This window comes from Ipomoea nil, unplaced genomic scaffold, assembly GCF_001879475.1.
Source record: "Ipomoea nil cultivar Tokyo-kokei standard unplaced genomic scaffold, Asagao_1.1 scaffold2653, whole genome shotgun sequence".
NCBI lineage: Eukaryota > Viridiplantae > Streptophyta > Magnoliopsida > Solanales > Convolvulaceae > Ipomoea > Ipomoea nil.
Genome location: NW_017619081.1, coordinates 3,135,568 through 3,160,168, shown reverse-complemented (window position 1 = coordinate 3,160,168; position 24,601 = coordinate 3,135,568). Strand labels below are relative to the sequence as shown.

The window sequence follows — 24,601 nt, the reverse complement described above, 5'->3', positions numbered from 1 at the left end:
TATATATATATATATATATATATATATATATATATATATATATATATATATATATATATATATATATATATATATATATATATGTATATATTTAATTAGTTTTGATTTTTTTTCCTCCCCTCTCACATTATTCTCTTTCCTACTCACTTTGCATTCTCCCCCTAATATTCCCAACTGATAAGGATGCTCTAAGGGGACGTTTGGTTCAAGTCATCTTAGATTACCTAGGTAATCTGAGTTTGGTAATGTTATATTACCTTGTTTGGTTCAAGTTATGAGATTACCAGGTAATGTTATATTACCTGAAAGCTGATGTGGCGGTAATGTTTCAAGGTAATGTGATTACCCCCATTTTTTTAGGTAATCTTAGATTACCTTGAATTTTACAACTTTGCCATTGTTAACTAATCCTTATATAATAATAATAATAATAATAATAATAATAATAATAATAATAATAATAATAATAATAATAATAATGAAATTAATATATGTTTATATAATCAAATATATATATGTGTATATTTATATATTTAGTTTTTTTTTAATATTTAAGCTTTGATATACATTCATAGATATAAATAAATACACACACATTTTATATATATATATATATATATATATATATATAAATATATATATATATATATATATATATATATATATATATATATATATATATATATATATATATATATATATATATATATATATATATATATATATATATATATATATATATATATATATATATATATATATATATTGAGGGCATTATTGTAAATTGATCCATATAACCTAAAATATAACCCTGAACCAAACAAGGTAATATTATATTACACCATCCAAACCAAACACATCAGGTAATCTTACATTCCCAAAATCTCATATTACCTTCCAGGAGGTAATCCTATTACCTGGGGTAATCCAAGATTCCGTGAACCAAACGCCCCCTAAAGGTCAAATAGATCATTCAACTGCACACGATAATATAATTAGATTACTAAACTTAAAAAAAAAATTGAGTCCTTAAACTAATCAATTTCATTCAAATAGTTTAATTGACATGTTTTTCAAGTTACTAATAGTTAACTCCAATTTTTTTTTTTTTTAAAAATAACTATTTAAAAATAATTATTAATTTTTTTTTTAAAAGTCTCCGCCGAAGACAATGAAAGCTTCTTCATCTCCATGGCCAAAGACGAAGAGTCTGTTTGTCTCCGACCATGGAGACGAAGAGTCTCTTCGTCTCTGGCCAGAGACGAATAAAGTTTCTTGTATCCGGCGGAGACCTTTTTTTTTAAAAAAAATAATTATTTTTAAATAATAATTTTTTAAAAATATTTTAAGTATGGGATGACCTATTAATAACTTTAAAAATTTGTAAATTGGTTAATTTAGGGACTCAATTATTTGTTGTTTTTTAGGTTCGGTGACTTTATTGCATTATTGTATATAGTTCGATGGCCTATTTAACCGTTATTCCTTTTAAAATTTGCTCAATGTTAATGTCCTAGTCTTACCCAAAAGACCTACAAGGCTACAATTGAATGAATGGATTATTCACTGTGTCTGACGGAAATTTTAGGTAAAAAAAAAAAAAAAAGTTAATGGGTGACATAATATTTTAAAATAATTGATTAAATTTCTCCTCTTAAGTAATTTAAAATTATCTTTAATTATTTCAAATTTATCATTGTTAACTACTATAATAATAATAATAATAATAATAATAATAATAATGATGATGATGATGAAAGCAGAAGCAAAGAAAGGAATGATTGCATCCAAAAGGCTGAAAAAAGGGCCAAATCAACATATAACGCCCAGCTTGACCAGCCTGAAACAGAACCAAAACGGTTGAGGAAAGGGAAAGAACCAGAGGACAATGTACCAAAGCATGCAAAAATGGCCAAATCAACACATAACGCCCAGCTTGACCAGCCTAAAACAGCACCAAAACGATCAAGGAAAATGAAAGAATCAGAGGATGATGTACCAAAGCATTTAAAGTACTTGGGCTTGAGGGCAACACCAAAGCAAATCTACAGTCTCGTCAACAGTTTAAGCCCAGAACAACATGAAGCTGTTAAGGAGATTGTGTTTGGATCTCTACTCGACATAAAGATCTCATCGTGTGATGCTAAGTTGATCAAATACCTCCTAGAAAGTTTGGATATTGGTCGATGCTCAATCCATATTGAAGATGATGAGCTCTTTCTAGAGGAAGAAGATGTGCAATCTACATTTGGTATACCTAAAGGGAATATTCCTATTGTTGAGGCTACTAATGCAAATGCAACTCCTGAGTTCAATAAAATGGTTGCTGAATGGAGAGTTCAGTGGAGAATAACAAAGGGAACACCATCAACTGGTGAAATGCTGAACAAGATCGTGGAAATGGGTGATTATGGAGACATGTTTAAGAGGGATTTTGTAATCTTTGTCGTAACCACACTGATTAAGGGATTCCAGAACACGCGCTGTAACTATAAGATCCTCTATTCACTACTTGATGTGAATAAAATCAAGAATCTCAACTGGTGTGGTTACACGATCAACTATCTCCTTGACACTGCTCAGGAGTGGAAGGATAAAAGATATTCACAATTTGTTGGACCAGCCACCTTGACGGTATGGACTTATGAGTATTATGTTTATGAATTCTGAGTACTAATGATAAACTTGTGTTTATGTGTATTATGCTGAGAGTTTGTGTACTCCATTATAAAAATCTGTATGTTAATACTTTCGATTCCGTACCACAACAAAACATGGAAGATATTTCATAGAATTATGTTTATGTGTATTATGATAAGAGTTTATGTGTATCTTACTATAAAATTATGTACATTATAAAATTCAATACCATACCTCAGCAAAACATAGAATTTATTCTCTTAGAATTATCTTTATGTGTATTATGTTGAGACTTTATGTGTATTGTGCTATAAGATTCTGTACATCATTAATTCAATTCCATACACCAAAAGATATGGAAGAAATTCTGTATACTTGTGATTATGTGTATTATGTTAATAGTTTATGTGTATTCCCATATAAAATTCTGTATATTCTATTGTAAAAAATGATACTAATATGTGTGTGTTTTAAAGCTTGCATACCTAGACAAGGTCCAGATCAGAGGACAAATTGTGACAAAAATCTGTCCCACCATCACTGCTTGGACCACAGAGGAAATGAGGAAAAGATTTGATGTGGAGAGAAAGTTAGGGGGATTTGGACATGACAAAGTGATTGAGAGGAAAACACAGCTGGAGGAGCCCCCGACTCATGCACCAGTGCAACCAGAATCAGTTGAAAGAGTGACGAAGGCTTTGAAGAAAATGACCTCAAGCATTGCAGAGTTTGGAGAGATTATGACAGACATTGGGACACAAAACTCTGTTGCGGATATAATAAAAAATGTATTCAGTAACTTCTACCAGTCCGCAAACGTCAGACCAAGCCCCAATCCAACCCCACCAGAGACCTTGCTGAGGGATGACGATTTTGTTCAACCAATCGAGCTTCCTAGATGCAGTTGCTCAGCTTGAAGCGGCTTTCTTTGCCACAATGAAGAACATGAACAGGCCTCCTTATTTCCCTGCCCCTTCTTTTAATCTACTGACCCCAACACCACCACATACACCACATGAGGCTACTACTCCCAATGCACCTGCCAAAGAGCGACAAACATCAACAATAGAGCCATCAACACCACCACCACCACCACCATCAGCTCCACCAACAGCACAACCTACAACATCGCTGCTATCAACCCCGTTGACCCCCATTGCAACAATGCTAGATAACTTGGTTGACCAACAACATCGCTGCTATCAACCCCGTTGACCCCCATTGCAACAACGCTAGATAACTTGGTTGATGATGTTTCTAGAGGATCACAGGACCCACTACCACAGCCAACACCAGAGGAACAAGAATTTGACAGGTATAAATTGAATATTAAATAGACTTGTTTTTATGTGTATTCTGTTAGGACTTTATGTGTATTCTTTTATATAATTCTGTACACTATGGATTCCATTTTCAAACCTCACTAGATATAAATGATATTACTTAAACTTATGTTTATGTGTATTCTGTTAGTACTTTATATGTATTATATTATATAATATAATTCTGTACATTATGAATTTAAATTTCATACCTCAGTAGCTAGAAATGATATTTATGCACATTTGTGTTTATGTGTATTATGTTAAGTGTTTATCTGTATGCACATGATGATAAAATTGTTTACTATGTCTACTCAGCATTATCGCTGAATCAGAAGATGAAGTGGAAGATGTACAGGAAAGGAAAAGGTCACATAGACAATTCAAACATCTGTCATTACACTTGCGGTCTCCATACTGGGCAGAGAACCTCTCGAAGCTTACAAATGTTTCAGCAAAGGAGAAAGTCATCTCAGATTATGCCTTCATGACAAGCAGCGATGACTACCCAGAATTGTATGAATTTCTTCTCACTCTTCTAAGTTAACATGCTTCCTTAATTACACACAGAGATATTATTACTTAGACTTATGATTATGTGTATTGTGCTAATAGTTTATGTGTATTCTTTTATACTATTCTGTATATTATGAATTTCACTGCCATCCCTCTTACTAAATTCAACTATATAATTTATTTTCTATTTTTTGCAGTCAAATGTTGTTTAATGCAGACAGTATGTTTGCCACGCGGGAGGACTTCAAGACGTTGGCAGCAGGACAAGTGTCTATCAACATTCCTCAAATTTGGTCTCAAATGATGAATGTAATTGACATGAAAAGAGCTGTTGATCAGCCAAAGAGAGTTTTTTTCTCGGTAGCCGCTTATGTAAGTAAACATTATAACATGCACATCTTTTTTGTTTTGTTTTGTTTTTTTTTTTTTTCGTTTTTTGTTTTTTTAAACAACAAACTATATAACAATCAACAATTTCTTTGACAGATGCTACTAGAAAAAGTGAAATTGAAGGATATAAAAAAACATGTGAATAACTTTTCTAACAACCTTAATTACCAGTTGAGATCAGTATCTGTTGATATGAGTGGTGCACAGGCTGTAAGTATAAAATATCGAGTTAATACCATCTGAGGTCCTCCGAGTATAGTGGTTTTGCCACGTTTAGTCCTAAACTTTCAAATTGACCATCTGTGGTCTTTCGACTTTCAAATTTAACCATTCATGGTCCAAGTTAACCACCCAAGGTCCTTCAAATATTAAATTTTAACCAACCATGGTCCTTTCAAGGGGACCACAACTGGTTAAATTTCGAAACTTAAAGGACCATGAGTGGTTAACTTAGACCACGAATGGTCAAATTTGAAAGTCGAAGGATCACAGATGGTCAATTTGAAAGTTTAGGACTAAACGTGGCAAAACCAATATACTCGGAGGACCTTAGATGGTATTAACTCATAAAATATCTATACCCTAAGTATGTTGATGTTTCTTGGACTTGTTTTTATGTGTATTCAATTAGTAGTTTATGTGTATTATATTATAAAATTCTGTACATTGTGAAATTCAATGCCATACCTCACTAAAAATAAATGATCTCTCTTACACTTATAATTATGTGTATTATCTTAAGAGTTTATGTGTATTCAACTATAGATTTCTGTACATAATACAATATGTTATATTTTTTGTAATTTTTTATAACATGTCTTCTTTAGTATATTGCTACACGAGCATTACTTTCTGATATGTTTCAACTTTCTGACCTCAAAAGTTCAATTGATTGACAACAAGAAATTGCCTGAAGGGATAACAAACAAAGACAAATATCAGGATTGCCCAGCAAAATTAGCAATATATGCTTTTACTAATATTTTATATCTACATTCTTAAAATTTTATTATCTATTCTTCTCAGATTATCTAAACACTACTATAAACTATATTCTATAGCTGACTGCATTCACCAAGTATCTACAACTGAAGAAAAATCCCCTTGCTAGAAAGATGAAGAGTATGAAAGTGCAGTATTTGGAAATGCCATGGAAAGTCCGTGACAATGTAAGACGATTGTGGCATATACATCATTAGAACGTTGGGCTCCAGGATTCACAGGAGGTTTGGAAGATGTAAGTACACAAATATTCAACTTTGTTCCATACTACATATTTTACCCTTTGTTTCTAATTACTTTTCCATTATCTTGTTTTGTAGCATCAATTCATTGCATCGTTGCGAGCAAAATATGCAGCTAACATAATTATGTGGCCAAGGAATACAGAACTGCCAGTCATCACAACAACTGCAAAGAAGAAGTGTAAAAAATCAAACTGAATCTTATTATGATGTCTGTAGATTTTGACTTGTAATCCTCAACTGTTACTGATAAACAATGATGTACCCAGACAACTTATGTGGTAAACTACTTTGTGAAGTGTTTCATTCGTAATGAAACATCATTTTGTCTCGCATTATATTATAAAGTGTCTTATGAATTACATTTTTGTACATTATAGTTATTACTTATATGCATTTTATAGTGATATTCTATATATTACATATAAAAAATCTGGACACATTGCAGCAAGTAAATAAATGTTTGGACTTTCAATTTCTGTGCAACATGGGTTATAAATTCTGTGTATTATGAAGGTAAATTCTGTGTATTAAATAATTTCAATTTCTGTGCAATATGGTTTATAATTCTGTGTATTATGAAGAAAAATTCTGTGTATTGTGAAGGCAAATTATGTGTATTAAATAATATGATTCTGTACATTTTGAAAGTTGGTAATTAACACAAATGATTTCTATCTCTCCCCATGTTATTCAAAAGATTATGGATTAAAATATTTAGAATTGTTAGTAGACTACACATAAACTCACAACATAATACACATAATAATAATTATAATTCAAACATTTCTGTGAACTGTGGTAGCAAACAAATTTCAAAATGTACAGAATTTTATAGACGAATACGCATAAACTCTTAGCATAATACACATAACTCTAAAGAATTGTCATCAAGCTATGCTTTCATTATCCTTTGTAATTGTCATTGGCCTAATGTGACAGAAATCTGAACCTCCAAAACTTGGATGCATAAAATAGCCATCTCCAGCAATACTAGAAATAGCATCTTCAGCTTGAGACTGAACAACTGATTTTATTTTAGATGCAACCATATGAGCAATACGCTTTCGTCCCCTTGCTATATTGTATTTCTTTGAAATAACACTACTTTCCATTCTATTACGCAACTCTTTTAACCGCATGCTTGGTGGATCCTTTATAACACCACTAGATGATTCTATGTCACATTCTTTAAAGAAAATAGGACTACAATCAGCTTCAGCTCTTCTCTTGGCATCTGCAACTGCTTGTTCACATATTTTTCGTCCTCCATTGTTTTCTTGACAACAAACAGCCAACCTTTGAATTTCCTAGTGATTCCTAACATCCAAACAGAAGAGGCAACATTAACACTCTGAGAGTCTGAGATGATGGTGCGATATCAACATAGTCATCTTCAACAATTTTTTTAGTCCATCTTTTCAAAATATATTTCTCGGGGACTTTAGACACGCAGTGCACATTAAAAATGCGTAAACAGTGGCAATATAGAATCCCCATTTCTGTGAACATCTTGCAACTACATCCAATATCAAACACTCTAAAATTAAAATTCACTTCATGCCTAATAATATCAACATCAGGCCTCCAGAAATGATACTTATACACACCGTCTTCAAATAAAACACACTCTTGATAGCATGTTGCACATTTCAAAAACTGTTCTTCAAACAAGTAATATATCTCAATTGTATAAATTTCTCTAGCATGTAAAAGAATCTTAACATGGTCCATAGCTATTGTAGGTACACATTGTGAACAACGAATATCTTCCCCACCCTCTCTACTTCTCCACTCCGAGACAACACCAACAAATGACCTATAAAGTCACACAGTCTAGCAGTCTTGGATAACCTTCTAGAAATAGAGTGATTTGTAGTTTCACTCCTTTGTGAAGATAAAATACCACCCGAAAAATCATCTTTATTAATAAATGCAGGGCACCATTTTTCTCTACATTGATAAAGCTTTTCAATCCAAGTATTATTATGACATTTGTATGTAGTAACCATCCTGAAATAACATAACATATATTAAGTAAACCTATTTAAGTTCTATGATACATATATACAAAAAATCATTGAGAAATACACATAAACTCTGACCACAATACACATAATCATAAGTCTAACTAATATCTTGTATTTCTGCTGAGATTTTAAATATACATAATTATATAGTAGAATAAACATAAGTTCCTTTGAAGCAGTCCACGTCCCATTCCCATCTACATCAAATTGAACAAGTGCAGGGCAACCTGTTGGACCATCAACTTTAGAATAACAACCCTTTCCTAAGTTCCTTTTAAATCCAGCCTTTGAACAATGAAGCGTCTTCGTCTTCACTGTTTTTGTAGCACCACTATATCTTTGCTTACCCTTCCTCACACTAAAACCTAATCTAAAAGCATATTCATTGTACATTTCATAAGCTTCATCAATCGAACACACTGACATCCCCACCAAACTCTGGTCAACTGCAAATCACATAAAATTTTAAGTACCTCTAAGATGAATGTACATAATCCTAAACCAGAATACACATAATCTATACTCAGAATACACATAATCATAAGCATAATGAACATATGTTATGTATGCTGAGTTATATAGCAACTGAAAATCTTAATGTACATAATCTTATATCAGAAAACACATAAACTATCAACGTAATACACATAAATATAATTCTAAGTAATATGTAACCCTAGATTAACCACTCAGGCACATAAAATAATGTTCAGAGATGTAAATGCATATTGTACAGAATCTTATACTAGAATACACATAATCTCTACCCAGAAATACACAAAATCCTAAGCAAAAAGGAACATCTGTTATGTATGCATCTTAATGTACATAATCATAACCATAATACACATAAAATCAACCCTAGATTGACAAACACGTATATTGCTAGAAACTCATCAGAAAATACGCACCTCCAATACAAACACAATACAACTAAATTGAAAATACGCACCTCTAATACGAATTCAATCCTATGAAACGACTATCGCATACAAATTCAATCATATGCATCAACAACGAAACTATAAAACAAGCGAAAAATCAAATATAAAAAACCTGGAGCAGCATCCTTTGTAACTGCCAATTGAATCGGATCATTACCTTCGTCTGTCAGACTGTCACTGCAACCTCCTGCTGCACAATCACCTCATCCATCTCTCAGAAAACACTAGATACGAAAATCAAATCGTGACGATGAACTCGATATAGAAACCGCCAATTTGAACAACACGGATGAAAACAAATAACGACGAAGATGATTTTTTTTTTTTTTTTGTTTTTGTTTTTGTTTTTGTTTTTGTTTTTGTAGACGTTAATGGCATAAACGGAATCCTACCTAATGGTCCCAAAAAATCCTGTTATTAGGGGCGAAACAAAACGACATCGTTTTGCACCAGGGCGCACATTGCCTGGTGCACGATATAAATTGGCTTTAACTTATATTGCTGACTGCCCTCCAATTCCACCGCCAATAACCGAATTGATTGTCATTGCCATCCAGGTTCTATAATTTATATGTAAGCCCATTTTTTAAAAATTAAAATTGTAAATAAAATTTTAATAAATTTATTACAAAATAAAATACTTTTTATGAAATAAATAATAAAAAATTTATTAAGGCATCTCTATTTGTGAATTTTTACAAGGTTTTGGAATAATAAAAGTCAAAGCTCAAATTTTTTGAGAAATAATAGCTAAAACTTTTCATGAACTTTTTCTCCTGTAAGACACCAAAATCTTGCAGGAGATTAAAAACAAACGTAAATGATGCGCTTGGAGCGCACCTCGCGCCCCAGAGGGCGCATGTTTCCCACGCGCCCCTTGGGGGCGCTTCCGGGTGGTTGCCACACTAAATAAATTTATCTTTTTTTTTTTTTTTTAGTTTTTGTCAGTTTTGTTTTTCTTTTTTGCTTTTGCTTTTTTTTATTATATTTTTTATTTTTATTTTTATCTCCCTCCTCATTTTCACTTTTCTAATCATACTTATAAAAACTTCTCAAAAACTACGCTAAAATTTTTATAGAATGTCCTTACAAAAAATTTAAAATATTAATTAAAAAATGTCATAACCGATCAAAAAGGAGACAAAAAAAAAAAGAAGAAAATTAACCTGAACCAATAAACCCAACAACTTGTGACTACATCAAAACCTAACATACTTACTAAAATGAGGGGAGAAGTACCAAACTCCCGAAGTTGATTTTTTTCCTTGAGGAGCCAGAAGTGGGACGAAGAAACAGCACGTACTTTTCATTTTAGTCTAACACTCAGCTCGAATTCAGCAGCAATGGCGCACTTACCGATCCTTCAATTCGAAGAGAAAATCATGGAGACGGTTGAGAAAAATCCGGTTGTGGTGGTTATTGGGGAGACCGGGTCAGGAAAGAGCACTCAGCTATCGCAGATGCTCCACAAAAGGGGATACACCAAAACCGGAATGGTCGCCGTTACTCAGCCTCGACGAGTCGCCGCTGTTACCGTCTCCAGGTAATAATCTCTCTTGGAAACTGGCTAGTCAACTCATTATTATTATTGTAATGTAATTATCAGCTAAACTTTTGAAGGGAAACAGCTGCTTCGATTCATGTTCTTAGTTTCTAGCTTTGTGTAACTAGCAATGGGCTTTAAATTGTTGTTTTCCTTAATCTGTACTCAAATGATTAGGGAATTTAATTTCAATTGGACGTTTGGCTTTTCTTGTTTCTCAGTCAGAAACATTCATGCTTTGGTTTGTAACCATCTATATAGTGGTGATAGCAAGCAAAAAAGGCTATTAAGGAAGATAATTAGCTTGGATAGCCAGGTAGTGGGTTAAAAATTGACTTGGGTTAAAAAAGGAATTTTATGTGCTGCTTTGACTGGATATATTTTATGCAACTATTTGGAATCAAAGTAGAGTTAGTTGTCTTTTGTGAATACATGATTATCATTGCATATATTTTATGTGCTTTGGTATGCATTTGCTGGTTTGTGCCTTGCATCTTATTTTGTTTTAGAATTATCAAGTCTAAAAACTAGTTTATGTGCTTTGGTATGGAAAAATGGAGTTCCATTTTGAAGTAATTCTAGAAATAGTTGCATATGATGTCTCTGGCTCTCTGCACCTAAATGCCTATATGTTTCTTTGACACTCTAAAATTTTGCTGCAGTTTGTATTGTTGTCTAAAATATCTTGTAGATTTTCTGATATTGTTATATGCATCTAGACTCTAGAGACACTGACAGAGCTTGTCTTCATTGTTTCACATTTCATATATCTAACTTGATTACTTGATTTACATATTCATTTCATGTGCAGACGGGTTGCAGAAGAGCTTGGTGTTCAGCTTGGTGAGGAAGTTGGCTATGCCATTCGATTTGAAGATAGGACCTCTGAGAAGACCAATATCAAGTAAAGTAATTGATTTGTTTTTACTGTTGTAATGCTATTCACCTTACTTTATTAATACTAATTTGATGGCTTTTGAAGATTACAGATACCTTACAGATGGGGTTCTTTTACGTGAAAGTCTATCAAATCCAGAGCTAAATCAGTATTCAGTCATTATTCTGGATGAAGCTCATGAAAGAAGTTTGAACACGTAAACCTGTTCTGATAACTCTTAATTTTGTAATGACAAGTTCTGAGTTTTTTGAAGATATCTCTTTGATGCTCTCATTGTCACTACTCATTAGTCATATGTTATATGTTCAGGGCTCTTTTTTTTTTTTTTTTTTTTTTTTTTTTTTTTTTTTTAATAATAAATAAATAATCTTTATTTACCTATATTTATAATCTTTGTCAATTTTATGAATTTCCTATACACAGGGATATACTGCTAGGCTTGATGAAAAGATTGATTAAATTGCGCAGCTCTAACTTGAAAGTATTGATTACATCGGCTACTCTGGATGGTGAGAAAGTATCCAGATTCTTCTTTGACTGTCCAGTGCTCAATGTACCAGGGAAACTATTTCCCGTTGAAATACAACACAGCTCTGAGAAACCCAAAAATTATGTTGAGGCTTGTCTTAAAACAGCTATTGGTATGAAAAGAACTTCAATGTCTCTTTATATTTTGTACATACTTGATAGGCTCATGTAATTGTTACTCTATTGTGTTAATAGCTATGAGATCAGGTGTACTATTTGAACACTGTTATCAATCTGTCATAAAATATAGTAAAAGAAAGATAAATTTCATTTCTGCTCTATGATAACCAATTTGATGATATTGTGATGTTTCCTCTAACAAGATCTTATGGGTAGTAGATATACATGTACAGGAACCAGAAGGTGATGTCTTAATATTTATGACTGGACAGGTGAGCATGTCCTCTTTCGAGTCTTGCCTTGTGTGTTCTTTGATGTTTCACTCCATTTTATCTTAAACTTAAAACTATGGTTGGTGATTCTTTTGCCATTAATATGATTGGATTTGCTGTAGGATGACATTGAGAAGTTGGTATTGAAGTTGGAGGAAAAAATTCAAGGTCTTGAAGAAGGCTCTTGTATGGATGCTATAGTGCTTCCCCTACATGGATCCTTACCACCTGAAATGCAGGCAAGTCTGTCTTCTATATACTGTTTCCCCTTGTTTTTCCCCCAAAGGATAGAAGCTCAGCATATACTTACTCTAGCTTTTTAGATTAACTGGTTTATGTCTTGCTTAGGCTTAAATTTTCATCTGCAATTTAAGTGCATTTTGGATATCCTTTTCCATCTTTCTGTAGTAGCAATTGGATTTGCTATGTTATTGGATTATTGTTTTATGAAATCACCTCTTTCTGATGATGTTTGTAGTATTTTGGAAACTAATTATTTAATCCTCTTTTTGTTTTTGTTTTTGTTTTTGTATTTTGTTTTTGTTTGTTTGTTTTTTTTTTCCTTGTCAACAAGTAAATTTTTACTGAAAGCACCAAGATGCTGCTGTTATTTGTTCCTCTTCTACCCCTAATATTGTCTTTCTAGTAACTTATTGGTAATGTCCATTAGTGGTTTTACTGAATTCATCTTTTCCTTACTTCAGTAACTTCGCCGTCATGATTTCTGTTATTTGTATGTATGTATAATATCATTGTCTTGCATTTATTCATGTATCTGAGTCAAAGTGTTACTTGTTGAGGAAAGGAAAACAATTAAGGCAAGTAGCTCTCTCTCTTGCACACAGGCAAATACATACATACATATTATATATGTGTGTGCATATATATATTGATGCTACCTAATTTATGAACCTTCATTTTATTAATCTTTCTTTTCTGCCAATTCATTTTTGGTTGATTCTACAGGTTCGTGTTTTCAACCGTCCACCTCCAAGCTGTCGGCGATTTATTGTAGCTACAAATATTGCTGAAACTTCTTTGACTGTTGATGGTGTTGTGTAAGACAGCTTGATCTGAATATCGTTCTTCAATTGTTCATTTTTGACTTGATATTATGGTTTTGCAACTCATATAGATAAATGTGTAGTAATTTAGTAAACTTATGTTGTGCACCCACAAGAAAATAAAAAACTCTTGGGCACATATTATTTTGTTTTCAATTGTGCCGAAAGCATAGATAATAGATTCAGAACTTTAGATTGTGCAGATTTATTGAGTTGGTTGATGATGCATTATTTTAAGGTAAAAACTAAAAATATAATACATTTGCCACCAGAAAGTTCATATTCGTGAATGCATGCATTTGCTACTATAGTAGTTATATGGAGCTAAGTCCCTCCATCTCTTAAAGTATCTATGTATTCTCTATTTAGGTGAAAGAGCCATTGAACTTTACTGCCTTACTCATTCACTCTTTTCACCGGAGTATTTGTGTATTGAATTTTCTTATTTTTTCGAGTCATATTAACAGATGAGTTGTGTGATCTGCTAATATGTAGCCTTGCTCTTGCATTTCTAATGGGCAGTTACCTTTATGCAGTTATGTTATTGATTCTGGGTATGTGAAGCAACGACAGTACAACCCATCAAGTGGCATGTATTCTCTAGATGTTGTTCAAATTAGCAAGTAAGTCTTAAATACTACTTCTGAAGGCATGTACAGATGTACTCTATGCTTCATTTTTTTTTTAAAAAATAAAAAATAAAATAAAATTATATGAACATATCATTGGATAAAAAAAGGGGGAAAGTTGTTCAAATTAGAGCAGATATTTTCTTTATATTCTGTATTTCATTTTAATATAGCTTCAAATGTGTTGAGTTTATGCCTGTGGGGGTCTGGTGCTGCATGATTTATGGGGTTGGTCCCAGAGCTCAGGAATCCACATTGTGTAGGGTCTGGAGTAGGGAAGAAAGGTCTATGCAGTCGCTTTTAAGAGCTTCCAGTTGTAACCCATGATGTAATGGGTTAGTGCAACTTGATTAGGCTTGCTTTGAAGTGTTTGTGAAAATATATATTGGAAATTGTTTTTATGTAACCCAAATTAGGCATTTGTAATTGAACTCTGGCATCTATCTCTTGCAAAAAATTTAAATAGTATATGAATCCATCAATAATTAAATGTGTCATTTGATTTTTACTATGACCTTTATCCTCAGTAGAGCAAAATATTGATTTCTAAAAATGTGTTCTTTGCTTTGCATTTCTTTCCTAATTAGTTTTTACTGTTTGACTCACTATAGCTACTGTTACAATAACTTTTCATTTTTTGGCTGTAATGCCCACAGGGTGCAAGCCAACCAGCGTGCAGGACGAGCTGGAAGAACACGGCCTGGAAAGTGCTACCGCTTATATCCTTCTATGATTTACCACGACGATTTTTTGGATGCTACAGTCCCTGAAATACAGAGGTCTTCTCTTGCGGGAGCTGTTTTGTATTTGAAGTCATTAGATCTCCCTGATATGGATATTCTAAATTTTGATTTCCTTGACCCTCCATCATGTAAGGGTTGTATCTTCTTTGAATATCTTGAGTCTTAACTTTCTTGTATTTTGATTTAGGTCAGAACTTTGTGATCGAATAATTTATTGTTGCACATCCCATTGTTTTGCTACAGTTGAGTCTTTAGAAGATGCCCTGAGGCAGTTATATCTGATTGATGCTATTGATGAAAATGGTTCTATTACTTCCCTTGGACGAACCATGGCTGGTAAAGTCCATCTCTGAATTGTATGCTTTTTGTTAGTCTGATATGGGAAAGAGATTCTGCTGGAATGTAACATGGAAAATCCTTGCTAAAGTTGGTACTTTATTGGGGTCACTAGCACTGTTGTTGTTTAGACTTCGGAGATATAACTAGAAATTAAAAGTACTCAGTATGTATTTGAATCTGATCATCTTTCATTCTTTGTGCAGAGCTTCCGCTAGAGCCTTCTCTTTCCAGGACCTTAATAGAGGCTAATGATTTGAATTGCTTATCTCAAGCATTGACAGTTGTTGCTATGCTATCTGCTGAAACAACTTTGCTTCCTGGTCCTAGGTAGACTTTAAAGCATTTTTGGATTACCAGTGATCAATGCATGAAACCCGCCCACCCCTCAAAAAAGGAGGATAGTAATGTGCCTGGATTCTATGAATGAAGTTGTGGAGTTTCAACCAATTTTTTACCCAAGCTTATATTACTACAACCTTGTCATGCTAGTGGGAGTTATCTGATGATGTTTTTACAACTGGATATATGAGAATGATGAGATGTTGGGTTCCTGGATGGCTGGATGGGGATTTTTTTTTTGGGTGTAGCCCAGGGTTTCCACGTTGGACACAATGACTAATCCCCTGAATTGTAGGCATCTCTAAGGGTGGGACAACTGGCCTGGAGATTTAAGGCTTCTCCATACCCAAGGCCAAGGATTGAACCCCTGATGTTTGGTTAAGGGTGAATGAGCCCCTTCCACTCAACCACACCCTCCAGGTTTCCTGGATGGGGATTGACAAAATGTTAAATTGACCAAAACATGTCTAATAAGTTTGGAGACTAGCGCTCCCTCTCCTCTCTTTGGTTGTCTTTTTCAAATTAAATTTTTTTTCTGTGGTGGTTAGGATCTCCATCTTTCCTTTGACTGTATGGTAGATATCTGTTGTCTTTTCATTTTGTAAGTGTCTTGGGTTCTTGGCCTACAGGAACAACACTGAGAAGAAGAAGAGGAAACACACTCCTTCAAACCTTCCTGATGGATCTGGCTGGGGTGATCATATCCAACTACTTCAGATATATGAGCTTTGGGATCAAACAGATTATAGCATAGACTGGTGTAAAGAAAACAACTTGCAGGTATTATGCTATTTCCCTCCATTTCTATCTGTATCTGGAGTTTCGTTATAAACCTTTAAATAGCTTTGGTTTTGTGGGACTTGCTAATGATAGGTACGAGGAATGATGTTTGTGAAAAACGTAAGGCAACAGTTAACTCAAATAATGCAGAAAATGGCCAAAGGTAATGCTTTTGTGCAACCAAGTTTCTACCCTTTTTTCTTAATGTTATATTATAGTCCATGTCCACTTTTGAAGTTTTGCAAATTTTCCTATGATTCTATAGTTCTCAACTGAGCTATGCCTTAATTCTAATCCAATCATTGTCTCCTTTCTACCTTGATAGCTCTTATTTCCAAAATTGACTTCATGTTTTAAAAGTCAGAAACTTGATTTCTGATCTTCCATTGGAAAGGGTTGGTGTGTTTTCTGTGCAAAGTGAATGCCTAATCCATTTGGTGCTTCCATTCTCTTTGTCCTATGCAATTTATCAGTGAGGACCATGTTTTGAGCACTGCTTTTTTATTTATTTATATTTGTTGAAATTGAGGGATTGATAGGTCTGGCGGGTGGAGAATAACCACCACCCGCCAGTTAGGCGGAAGCAAAATATGTGATAACCAAAGAACAAGAGAATATAGAGAATATATTATAATGAAAGAGTACAATAGATTGTCTCTCTTAATGTATGTTCTATACTTCAATGGACCTCTATATATACTAAACTAGATACTAAATTAGTCCTAATAGGAATAGGAAACTACTAATAAGAATAGGAAACTAAGACAACTTTCCTATTATTCAACACTCCCCCTCAAGCTGGAACATCTGAAGTTCCAAGCTTGGATTAAAACAAGCACTCTACCTCACTCAAAATTACAAGTGAAAATTAAATGCAACTAGAGGATAATAATGCGAGATGGCTTCGGAGGGACAATGCAACCCTTGGGAATGAACACACCAGGGGCAAAGCTTGTCACGAACATCCTTGGGAATGGAGGCACCAAGGGAAAACACGAACACCATCACAACAATATAAGACTCGAGGATGGATGACTTCAAAAGAGATTGCGCTATGTCTGACCCTTCCTTGGGAATGAAGACGAAGGCACCAAGAACGGAGCTGAACACAATCCTTGGGAATAAAGACGAAGACATCAAGGACCCTTGGGAATAAAGACGATGACACCAAGGACGAAGCTAAACACGATCTTGGGAATGAACACACCGAGGACAGAATTGAACATGAACCTCGGGAATGAAGATGAACACACCAAGGATAGAGTTAAACATGAACCTCGAGAATGAAGATGAACACACCAAGGATAGAGTTAAACATGAACAACCTCCCGATAACACAAGAGAGCGGTAGAGGCAGAAAGGGAGCAAAGAATAGCAAAGGGAGCCCATAGTAGATAAAATAGCAAAGAATAGTAAATGATAGCACACCAATTGTAGATAGTCACACTCCCCCTTACTTGAAACATGGGAAATAATCAAAGGCCTTTATAGTAGTGCTGAAACTAACCATCCATGGGATAAGGCATACCGGAGATAAAGAAACAAACACGGTTATACCAAAACACAAACACCATGGGAAAATGTTCGGCAACAAACCCAAAGAAGTTAGCCTTCAAATTTCACCAAAAAGTTGAAAGAAGGGCAAAACAACCATCTGAAAAATCTCGCCGGAGGCAGACTCACGCGCCGGCGCGTGAGGAAGGTCGTCGGCGCGTGACGGCGGCGGTGGCGCGTGAGGACGACGGCGGTGGAGGAAAGCGATGAAATTTTCCAGATAAGGTCGCAAGAGGGAGAGGAATCCATTGGTGTAGGAGGTGAGATCACAAAATCACTGGAGAAGAGGAGCTTTGGCCGGAAAAGCGAAAGCACTCCCGACGATGGTGGTGGCGCGTGTGGGCGCGTGCGACGGTGAATGGCGACCGGATTTCAAGCGACGGCTCGCGACAAGGTTCCGAGTAAGGCTGTGGTGTTAGTTGCTTTGAACAACAACTAGAAGTGCGTCGGAACGAGAAAACAGTGGCGGCAGTGGTTACCCTCCGGTGGCGGCAGCGGCGGTGGAAAGCTAGGGTTTATATTAGGGTTTTAATATTTGAAGAAAAACAGCCTAGGAAAGTAGGCTCTGATACCATGTTGAAATTGAGGGATTGATAGGTCTGGCGGGTGGAGAATAACCACCACCCGCCAGTTAGGCGGAAGCAAAATATGTGATAACCAAAGAACAAGAGAATATAGAGAATATATTATAATGAAAGAGTACAATAGATTGTCTCTCTTAATGTATGTTCTATACTTCAATGGACCTCTATATATACTAAACTAGATACTAAATTAGTCCTAATAGGAATAGGAAACTACTAATAAGAATAGGAAACTAAGACAACTTTCGTATTATTCAACAATATTTATTTTAATTTTGAATTTGATCCACATGCAAGAACAGGATGAGTGGGGAGTAAGACATAATTACTTGTTTTTGAAAACCATCAAACCAGGATATTTGCAGTGTATTAAAAAAAGAAGTATGTAAACAACAATAAATATGGTTGGGATTCTTATTATGTGACCTCTATTGTCTTTAATGATAGAGTCTTTGGATGTCCAAACAAGCAGAAGACACAAAAAAAGCCAACAAGACTACAAAAATTTGCGGAAAGCTTTGTGTACAGGCTACGCTAATCAGCTTGCAGAGCGGATGATTCGTCATAATGGTTACCGAACTCTTGGTTTCAAGTCTCAGTTGGTTCAGGTTGCTGTTTTTTAGTTATATGTTTGAATCTATTTATGACACCATATTGGATTTTAGATTTTTAGTTGTACTTGGTAATTTCCATTTGAAATTCAATACCATATAGATGCTTGGTTAATAACAATCTTTCACCTAAGCTAGTACTCTGAGTAATTAGCCAGTGTACATGATGATATATGCATCCGAACTAATACTGTATTGTTTTCGTCTTGCCAGGTCCATCCATCATCAGTACTAAAAGCAGATGAGGATGGAATGCTCCCAAATTATGTGGTATATCACGAGCTAATATCTACTACACGTCCGTTTATGCGTAATGTGTGTGCAGTTGAGATGCAATGGGTTGTGCCTGTCTTGGGTAGGCTTGAGAAACTAAATATAAAAAAACTGAGGTGAATAGTCAAAATTTATTTCACCATTTTATAAAGGCCCGCAAATTCTTCATATTTTATTTGATAATATATATAATATATATTATATTGAAGCTTATGGTTGTTATTTGCAGTGGTGGATCTGACCAGCCTGAAGAGAGAATCCAAGAAGTAAACTCGAATTTGGAGAAGAAAGTTGCTGCTCATGCTGAGCCTCCTGAAGAGCGTGATAGCAGGATTCAAGCTGCCAGGGCGCGTTTTCTAGCTCGCAAAGATCAGAAATAGTAGGGGTACGTTTTGTATTCATACATATATCAGCCAATTCATGCCGTTGGACAGTATAACGGTGTTTCTTTGCTAGATTATCCTGGACAAGCTGTTTAGAGCCCGCAGCTGGGAAGCCAATGAGAGCCATTGCTGGCCGGAGATGAGAGTTGGTCAAGGTGAGAAATTGATGAAGCTGGATTCATGATCAATTATATTATATGATGCTTATATTATGCATGCCTCAACTAAGGAATCAGCAATGGTGAAACAGTAGAATTATAATTTCATGATTCTTCATTCTACCCCATGAATCTAGACATAAAACAGCTTCTCTGAAAGTGTTTGAAATGGAGGACCTGTTTCATTGATGAATTAAATGGTGGATGGATTCATTGGATTGCTTGCTTTTATGGCAATGTAAGGACGTGTTTGAAAGACCTTTTGTAGTACACTTTTTTTTTTTTTTTTTTTTTTTTTTTTTTTTTTTTTTTTTTTTTTGATGGCGAGGGAAATCCCACAACCCTTTCGGGTGTAGGTAAACCTTGCCTTGTGACCATAGCCGGCAAAGGACCACAAGGAAGTAAACTAGCCTAGCTTACTCATAGCTAAACGGCTCAATCTAAGGGGCAATTAAAAAGTTTCAAAAACGTTTTTCTTTTTAGTGACATGTTTGGAGAATTTTAAATAAGGGTACTTTTTGTTTTGTAATTTTAGTTTAATTCTTATTGACAATATTTTAAGGTATTTCCTTTTTATAAAGATATCTGATGCATGATGAATGATATGGTAGATTGTATAATTATGTGATGAGGTGAATAATGTGACATCACGTAAAATATAAATACAGGAGTATAAAAACAGTGACAAGAAAGTATGATTATTTGAAAAAAAGAGTGTTTTATCCAGCCTAGTACATAAAAGGGGAGAATGATCCGGCAAGTTGGAAGGGCATACTGAAATGAGCTCCTATTTTGATTTTTGAAGAATGGCATCGATCAGAAAAAGAGTGATGAATGGCAGGAATAGTTTGTTTTGGATGGATGCACTGCCCTCTTTGGCATGATGCGATCAACATAGGAATGGTTTGTACAAGTTGGTTGGCAATGGGATAAGCTGATACCTCTTGTGCCAGGTGACAAACTTAATCTCCTAGCTAGCTGCTATAATTTTATGTGTAGAAGGGGACGGGGAGGACGAAATGGGATGGGATGGGGTGCTAACAGTCGAGGCCCTTTCTCAGTCAGCTCGGCATATACAATGGTGGCTGAGCATGGACCAGCTAACATTTGGAAACTCAAAATCCCCCAGCGTATTTGCACATTTTTGTGGCTGCTCATGACCAATGCCACCTGCTATAGTTGTGGAAATTAAATAATGTGGAAGATGTTGATCATATTCTTTGGAAATGCCCCAAAGCAAGTTGTATATGGATGAATCTGTTTCCTATCCTAAGCAGTATGCAAATTACCAGAACCTGCCATTCAAAAGCTGGTTGGATGCAGGAATCTGGGGCTTCGAAAATGGTTTTGGAAATCAGAATTGGAATATCTATCTTGTTCGCAGTTACAATGTTAGAATGATGCAGTAGTTTTAGAGACAAAAATTCACTGGATGAAGGACCATGTCTATCAGAGTCTACCTGGAAGAAGATTAGATGGCTCAAGCCTCCAAAGGAGTGGGTCATTGCCAGAAGCTCCCCTCCATAACTAAATTTGAACCAATTATCCATTTCCTTAGCTCCATAAGTAAGTCAATTTTACACCTTAATCAACAAATATAATGAAAACACTGGATCTGGATGGTTAGCTTCAAAAGATAACCAATACATGCATAATTGATATGATAAGGTAGTGCATTATACTAAAAAACATGCACACAAAATATACTTAAAGAATAATGATGCAAAAGTGTATAAATTATGCATTTATCAATAAAAACAGAGTTTATTTCTAACACCATTTCTTTAGATCTCCCGTGAATGGAAAATAAGTTGCAACTGGAAATAGTTAGCGATGTTAATGTTGGGTATATGTACCAACTCACTTACCCGACCACTCTTGCTAGTTGACAAAAGCTAAGCTTAGTAAAAAAAAAAACATGTACAGATGCACATGAGAACACAAAATTAGTCTACTACGAATGAAGCCCTTATTCTCTTTTGCCTACTATATATGACGGTGTATGTTTTGCGACCAATTCAAAATGCTAGCAAATTAAAGTAGAGAATGTAGAGTGTTAAAAACAAACAAAAGGGGAATCCAATCCAAGCCGAACCACGCTCCTTCCTCTTCATCATCACACTCCTCATGTTGTTAGGTTGGCGATGGCAATTCAATCCTCTCACGAACAAGGCAATTGAATTTGGAATCCCATGCATAGAGTCCACTCTTACTATTGGAGGAAAAGGAGCAATACTCCAGTCCCCAGTGCTGCTGATAAAAGTCCAAGCAAATTGGAGGAACACTACTCTAGTCTAGGCTAGAGTCTTTCAACGACCTATCGGAATTAGTTAGAGCTGTCAAAACTGGTCTCCTAAAAAGCCTGCCAAAATACGGACATAATGGTAGTCGGTCCGCCCCGATCCCGCGAGTTTTGGCGGGACCCGCAAAATTTGAAAAGTTATAGATGTAAATAAAAATTAATATGAAAAAGTTTAATAAGAGTATACTAAAATAATTTTGATACTTTAAACATATATTAATGCATTTGTAATTTGTTAAACACAATAATAACTACGGAGTAATAAATAAAGTAATAAATAATTAAATACATAATTTGTTAATCTATTAACTAATAACAAATAAGTCAATGACCTTGTGGTCTAGTGGCACCAAGTTGCGAAGTAATAAGTATGAACAAATACTGCATTATAACAGAGGCAATATTACTAAAAAAAAACTAATAACAAATAATTTATATAATGAACTAATTACTAATACAGTTTTCCAATATAAATAAATAAACATATGTTTATATATATAATTATATAAAATGGTATGTATATATACACTAATATTAATAATGTATACATACTAGGCAGGCTTGGTGGAGTGAGCTAAAAAGCCACCAAAATACGGGCCATAAAATTCTAAGGCCACCCCACCTTTTTGGGGCAAATTATGTTGTGCATCCGTATGCACCAAGCATGGTGCATATGGATGCAAAAACGACGTCGTTTTTATAAAACGCGCGTCTCCCCTTAAAAAAAAAAAATTAGGTTCGAAACTATAATTCCATAATCGATGAACTATAATTCCATAATCTAATCTATGAACTAAAATTTTCAGAATGAATGAACTAAAATTTCAGAATCTATGAACTAAAATTTCAGAATCGATGAACTATAATTCCAGAATCGATGAACTATAGTTCCATAATCGATGAACTATAATTCCATAATCCATGAACTAAAATTCCATAATGAATGAACAAAATAATGTTGTTACTAGGAATCGAACCTGAATTTTTTTTTTAAAGGGGAGACGCGCGTTTTTAATAAAACGACGTCGTTTTTGCATCTGTATGCACCATGCATGGTGCATACAGATGCACAGCATAACTATTCCCTTTTTGGCAAGGTGGGATGGGGCTAGCCTGGAAGGGGCAAATTATATCGTGCACCGCGGTGCATAATGGATTATGCACCGAACTTCTAAACGACGTCGTTTTGTTTAATGAAAAGAAACGGCACCCGTTTCGTGCCGGTCCACAAAAAGTAATAACTCTGTTATTCATTTTCATTTTGTATACATTGCAGTTTCATTTCGATATAACTACAGTTTCATTTCAACATAACAACAGTTTCATTCGATATTATAAGACTCAAATATGTGAAAATGTTATTTAATTTTATTTTATATAAACCATAGTTTCATTAAAACACAACTACATGATCATTTCAATATAACTACAGCTTCATTGCACAATATACACTCAAATATGTGAAATGTTATTCAGTTTCATTTTATATACACTGCAGTTTCATTTCAACACAACTACAGTATTATTTTGATATAACTATAGTTTCGCTAGGCAATATACCTCAAATATGTGAAATTGTTATTCTGTTTCATTTTGTATACACTGCAGTGTCATAGTGTATACATTGCAATGTCATTTCAACACAACTACAGTTTCGTTTCATTTCAATTGCAGTTTCACTTGATAATATAAAAACAATACGTGAGGCAGTGTCAGTTTAAATACACTGTAGTTTCAGTTGATAATTAATACACCAAACATGCACGTTCCGTTGACTGTAACAGCGTGTCGTTTCTTTAAGTCCGTTTTTGAACCGCGGTACACAATACATTGTACACAGTGGTCCACAGTATAATTGCTGCCTGGAAGGCTAATCCCATTTTGACAACTCTAACCGAAATGCGTCTTTGTGCTAACGGGACTTCAAACATATCAAATTGATCTGAACTCCATTTTACATTGTTATACAATCAATGTCTAAAAGTCACATAAATAATGCAAACGAATCAAATAAGCACAAACTTAACTTCAAACTTGCACAAAATCATAAGAATTTGACATCAAATATGAACACAACAATAATAATAATAATTGACACTTATCTGCAGATTTCTTAAAATTTATTTACAAAACACGGATATTATTTGCCTCGTCATCACCCTATCATCATCCATATTTGTATTGTCAATAATGACTTGGCAAGACATATGATATAATAAGATATAACAATAACAACGCGAAAATGACTGGTCAGAAATGTCTAAAAGTCACATAAATAATGCAAACAAATCAAATACGCACAAAGTTAACTTCAAATTTGCACAAAATCATAAGAATTTGATATCAAATATGAACACAAAAATAGTAATAATTGACACTTATCCACATATTTCTT

General features: G+C 34.4%; 1 protein-coding gene across 2 annotated transcripts; it reads left to right on the top strand.

Annotated features, from left to right (window-relative positions):
• The first annotated feature begins 10,262 nt into the window (after window positions 1–10,262).
• Window positions 10,263–20,160, top strand: LOC109154808 (probable pre-mRNA-splicing factor ATP-dependent RNA helicase DEAH4). 2 transcript variants are annotated; one of them, XM_019302543.1, is made up of 16 exons: window positions 10,263–10,629; window positions 11,441–11,533; window positions 11,619–11,723; window positions 11,951–12,168; window positions 12,395–12,447; window positions 12,570–12,686; window positions 13,414–13,505; window positions 14,048–14,134; window positions 14,797–15,011; window positions 15,127–15,219; window positions 15,426–15,549; window positions 16,191–16,341; window positions 16,435–16,504; window positions 18,927–19,087; window positions 19,304–19,479; window positions 19,593–20,160. In XM_019302543.1, exons 1-16 carry the CDS (start codon window positions 10,430–10,432, stop codon window positions 19,741–19,743), a joined length of 2,106 nt encoding a protein of 701 aa, XP_019158088.1. In that variant the 5' UTR covers window positions 10,263–10,429; the 3' UTR covers window positions 19,744–20,160. The 2 variants fall into 2 exon arrangements, with proteins under 2 accessions (XP_019158088.1, XP_019158089.1); XM_019302544.1 differs by having other exon boundaries at window positions 11,612–11,723.
• Window positions 20,161–24,601: the final 4,441 nt, after the last annotated feature.

Coding starts and splice junctions, on each gene's coding strand:
- LOC109154808 (XM_019302543.1), top strand. CDS start 10,430: ATGGCGCACTTACCGATCCTTCAATTCGAAGAGAAAATCATGGAGACG. Junction 11,724..11,950: donor CATGAAAGAAGTTTGAACAC/GTAAACCTGTTC, acceptor TCCTATACACAG/GGATATACTGCTAGGCTTGA. Junction 12,448..12,569: donor TAATATTTATGACTGGACAG/GTGAGCATGTCC, acceptor GATTTGCTGTAG/GATGACATTGAGAAGTTGGT.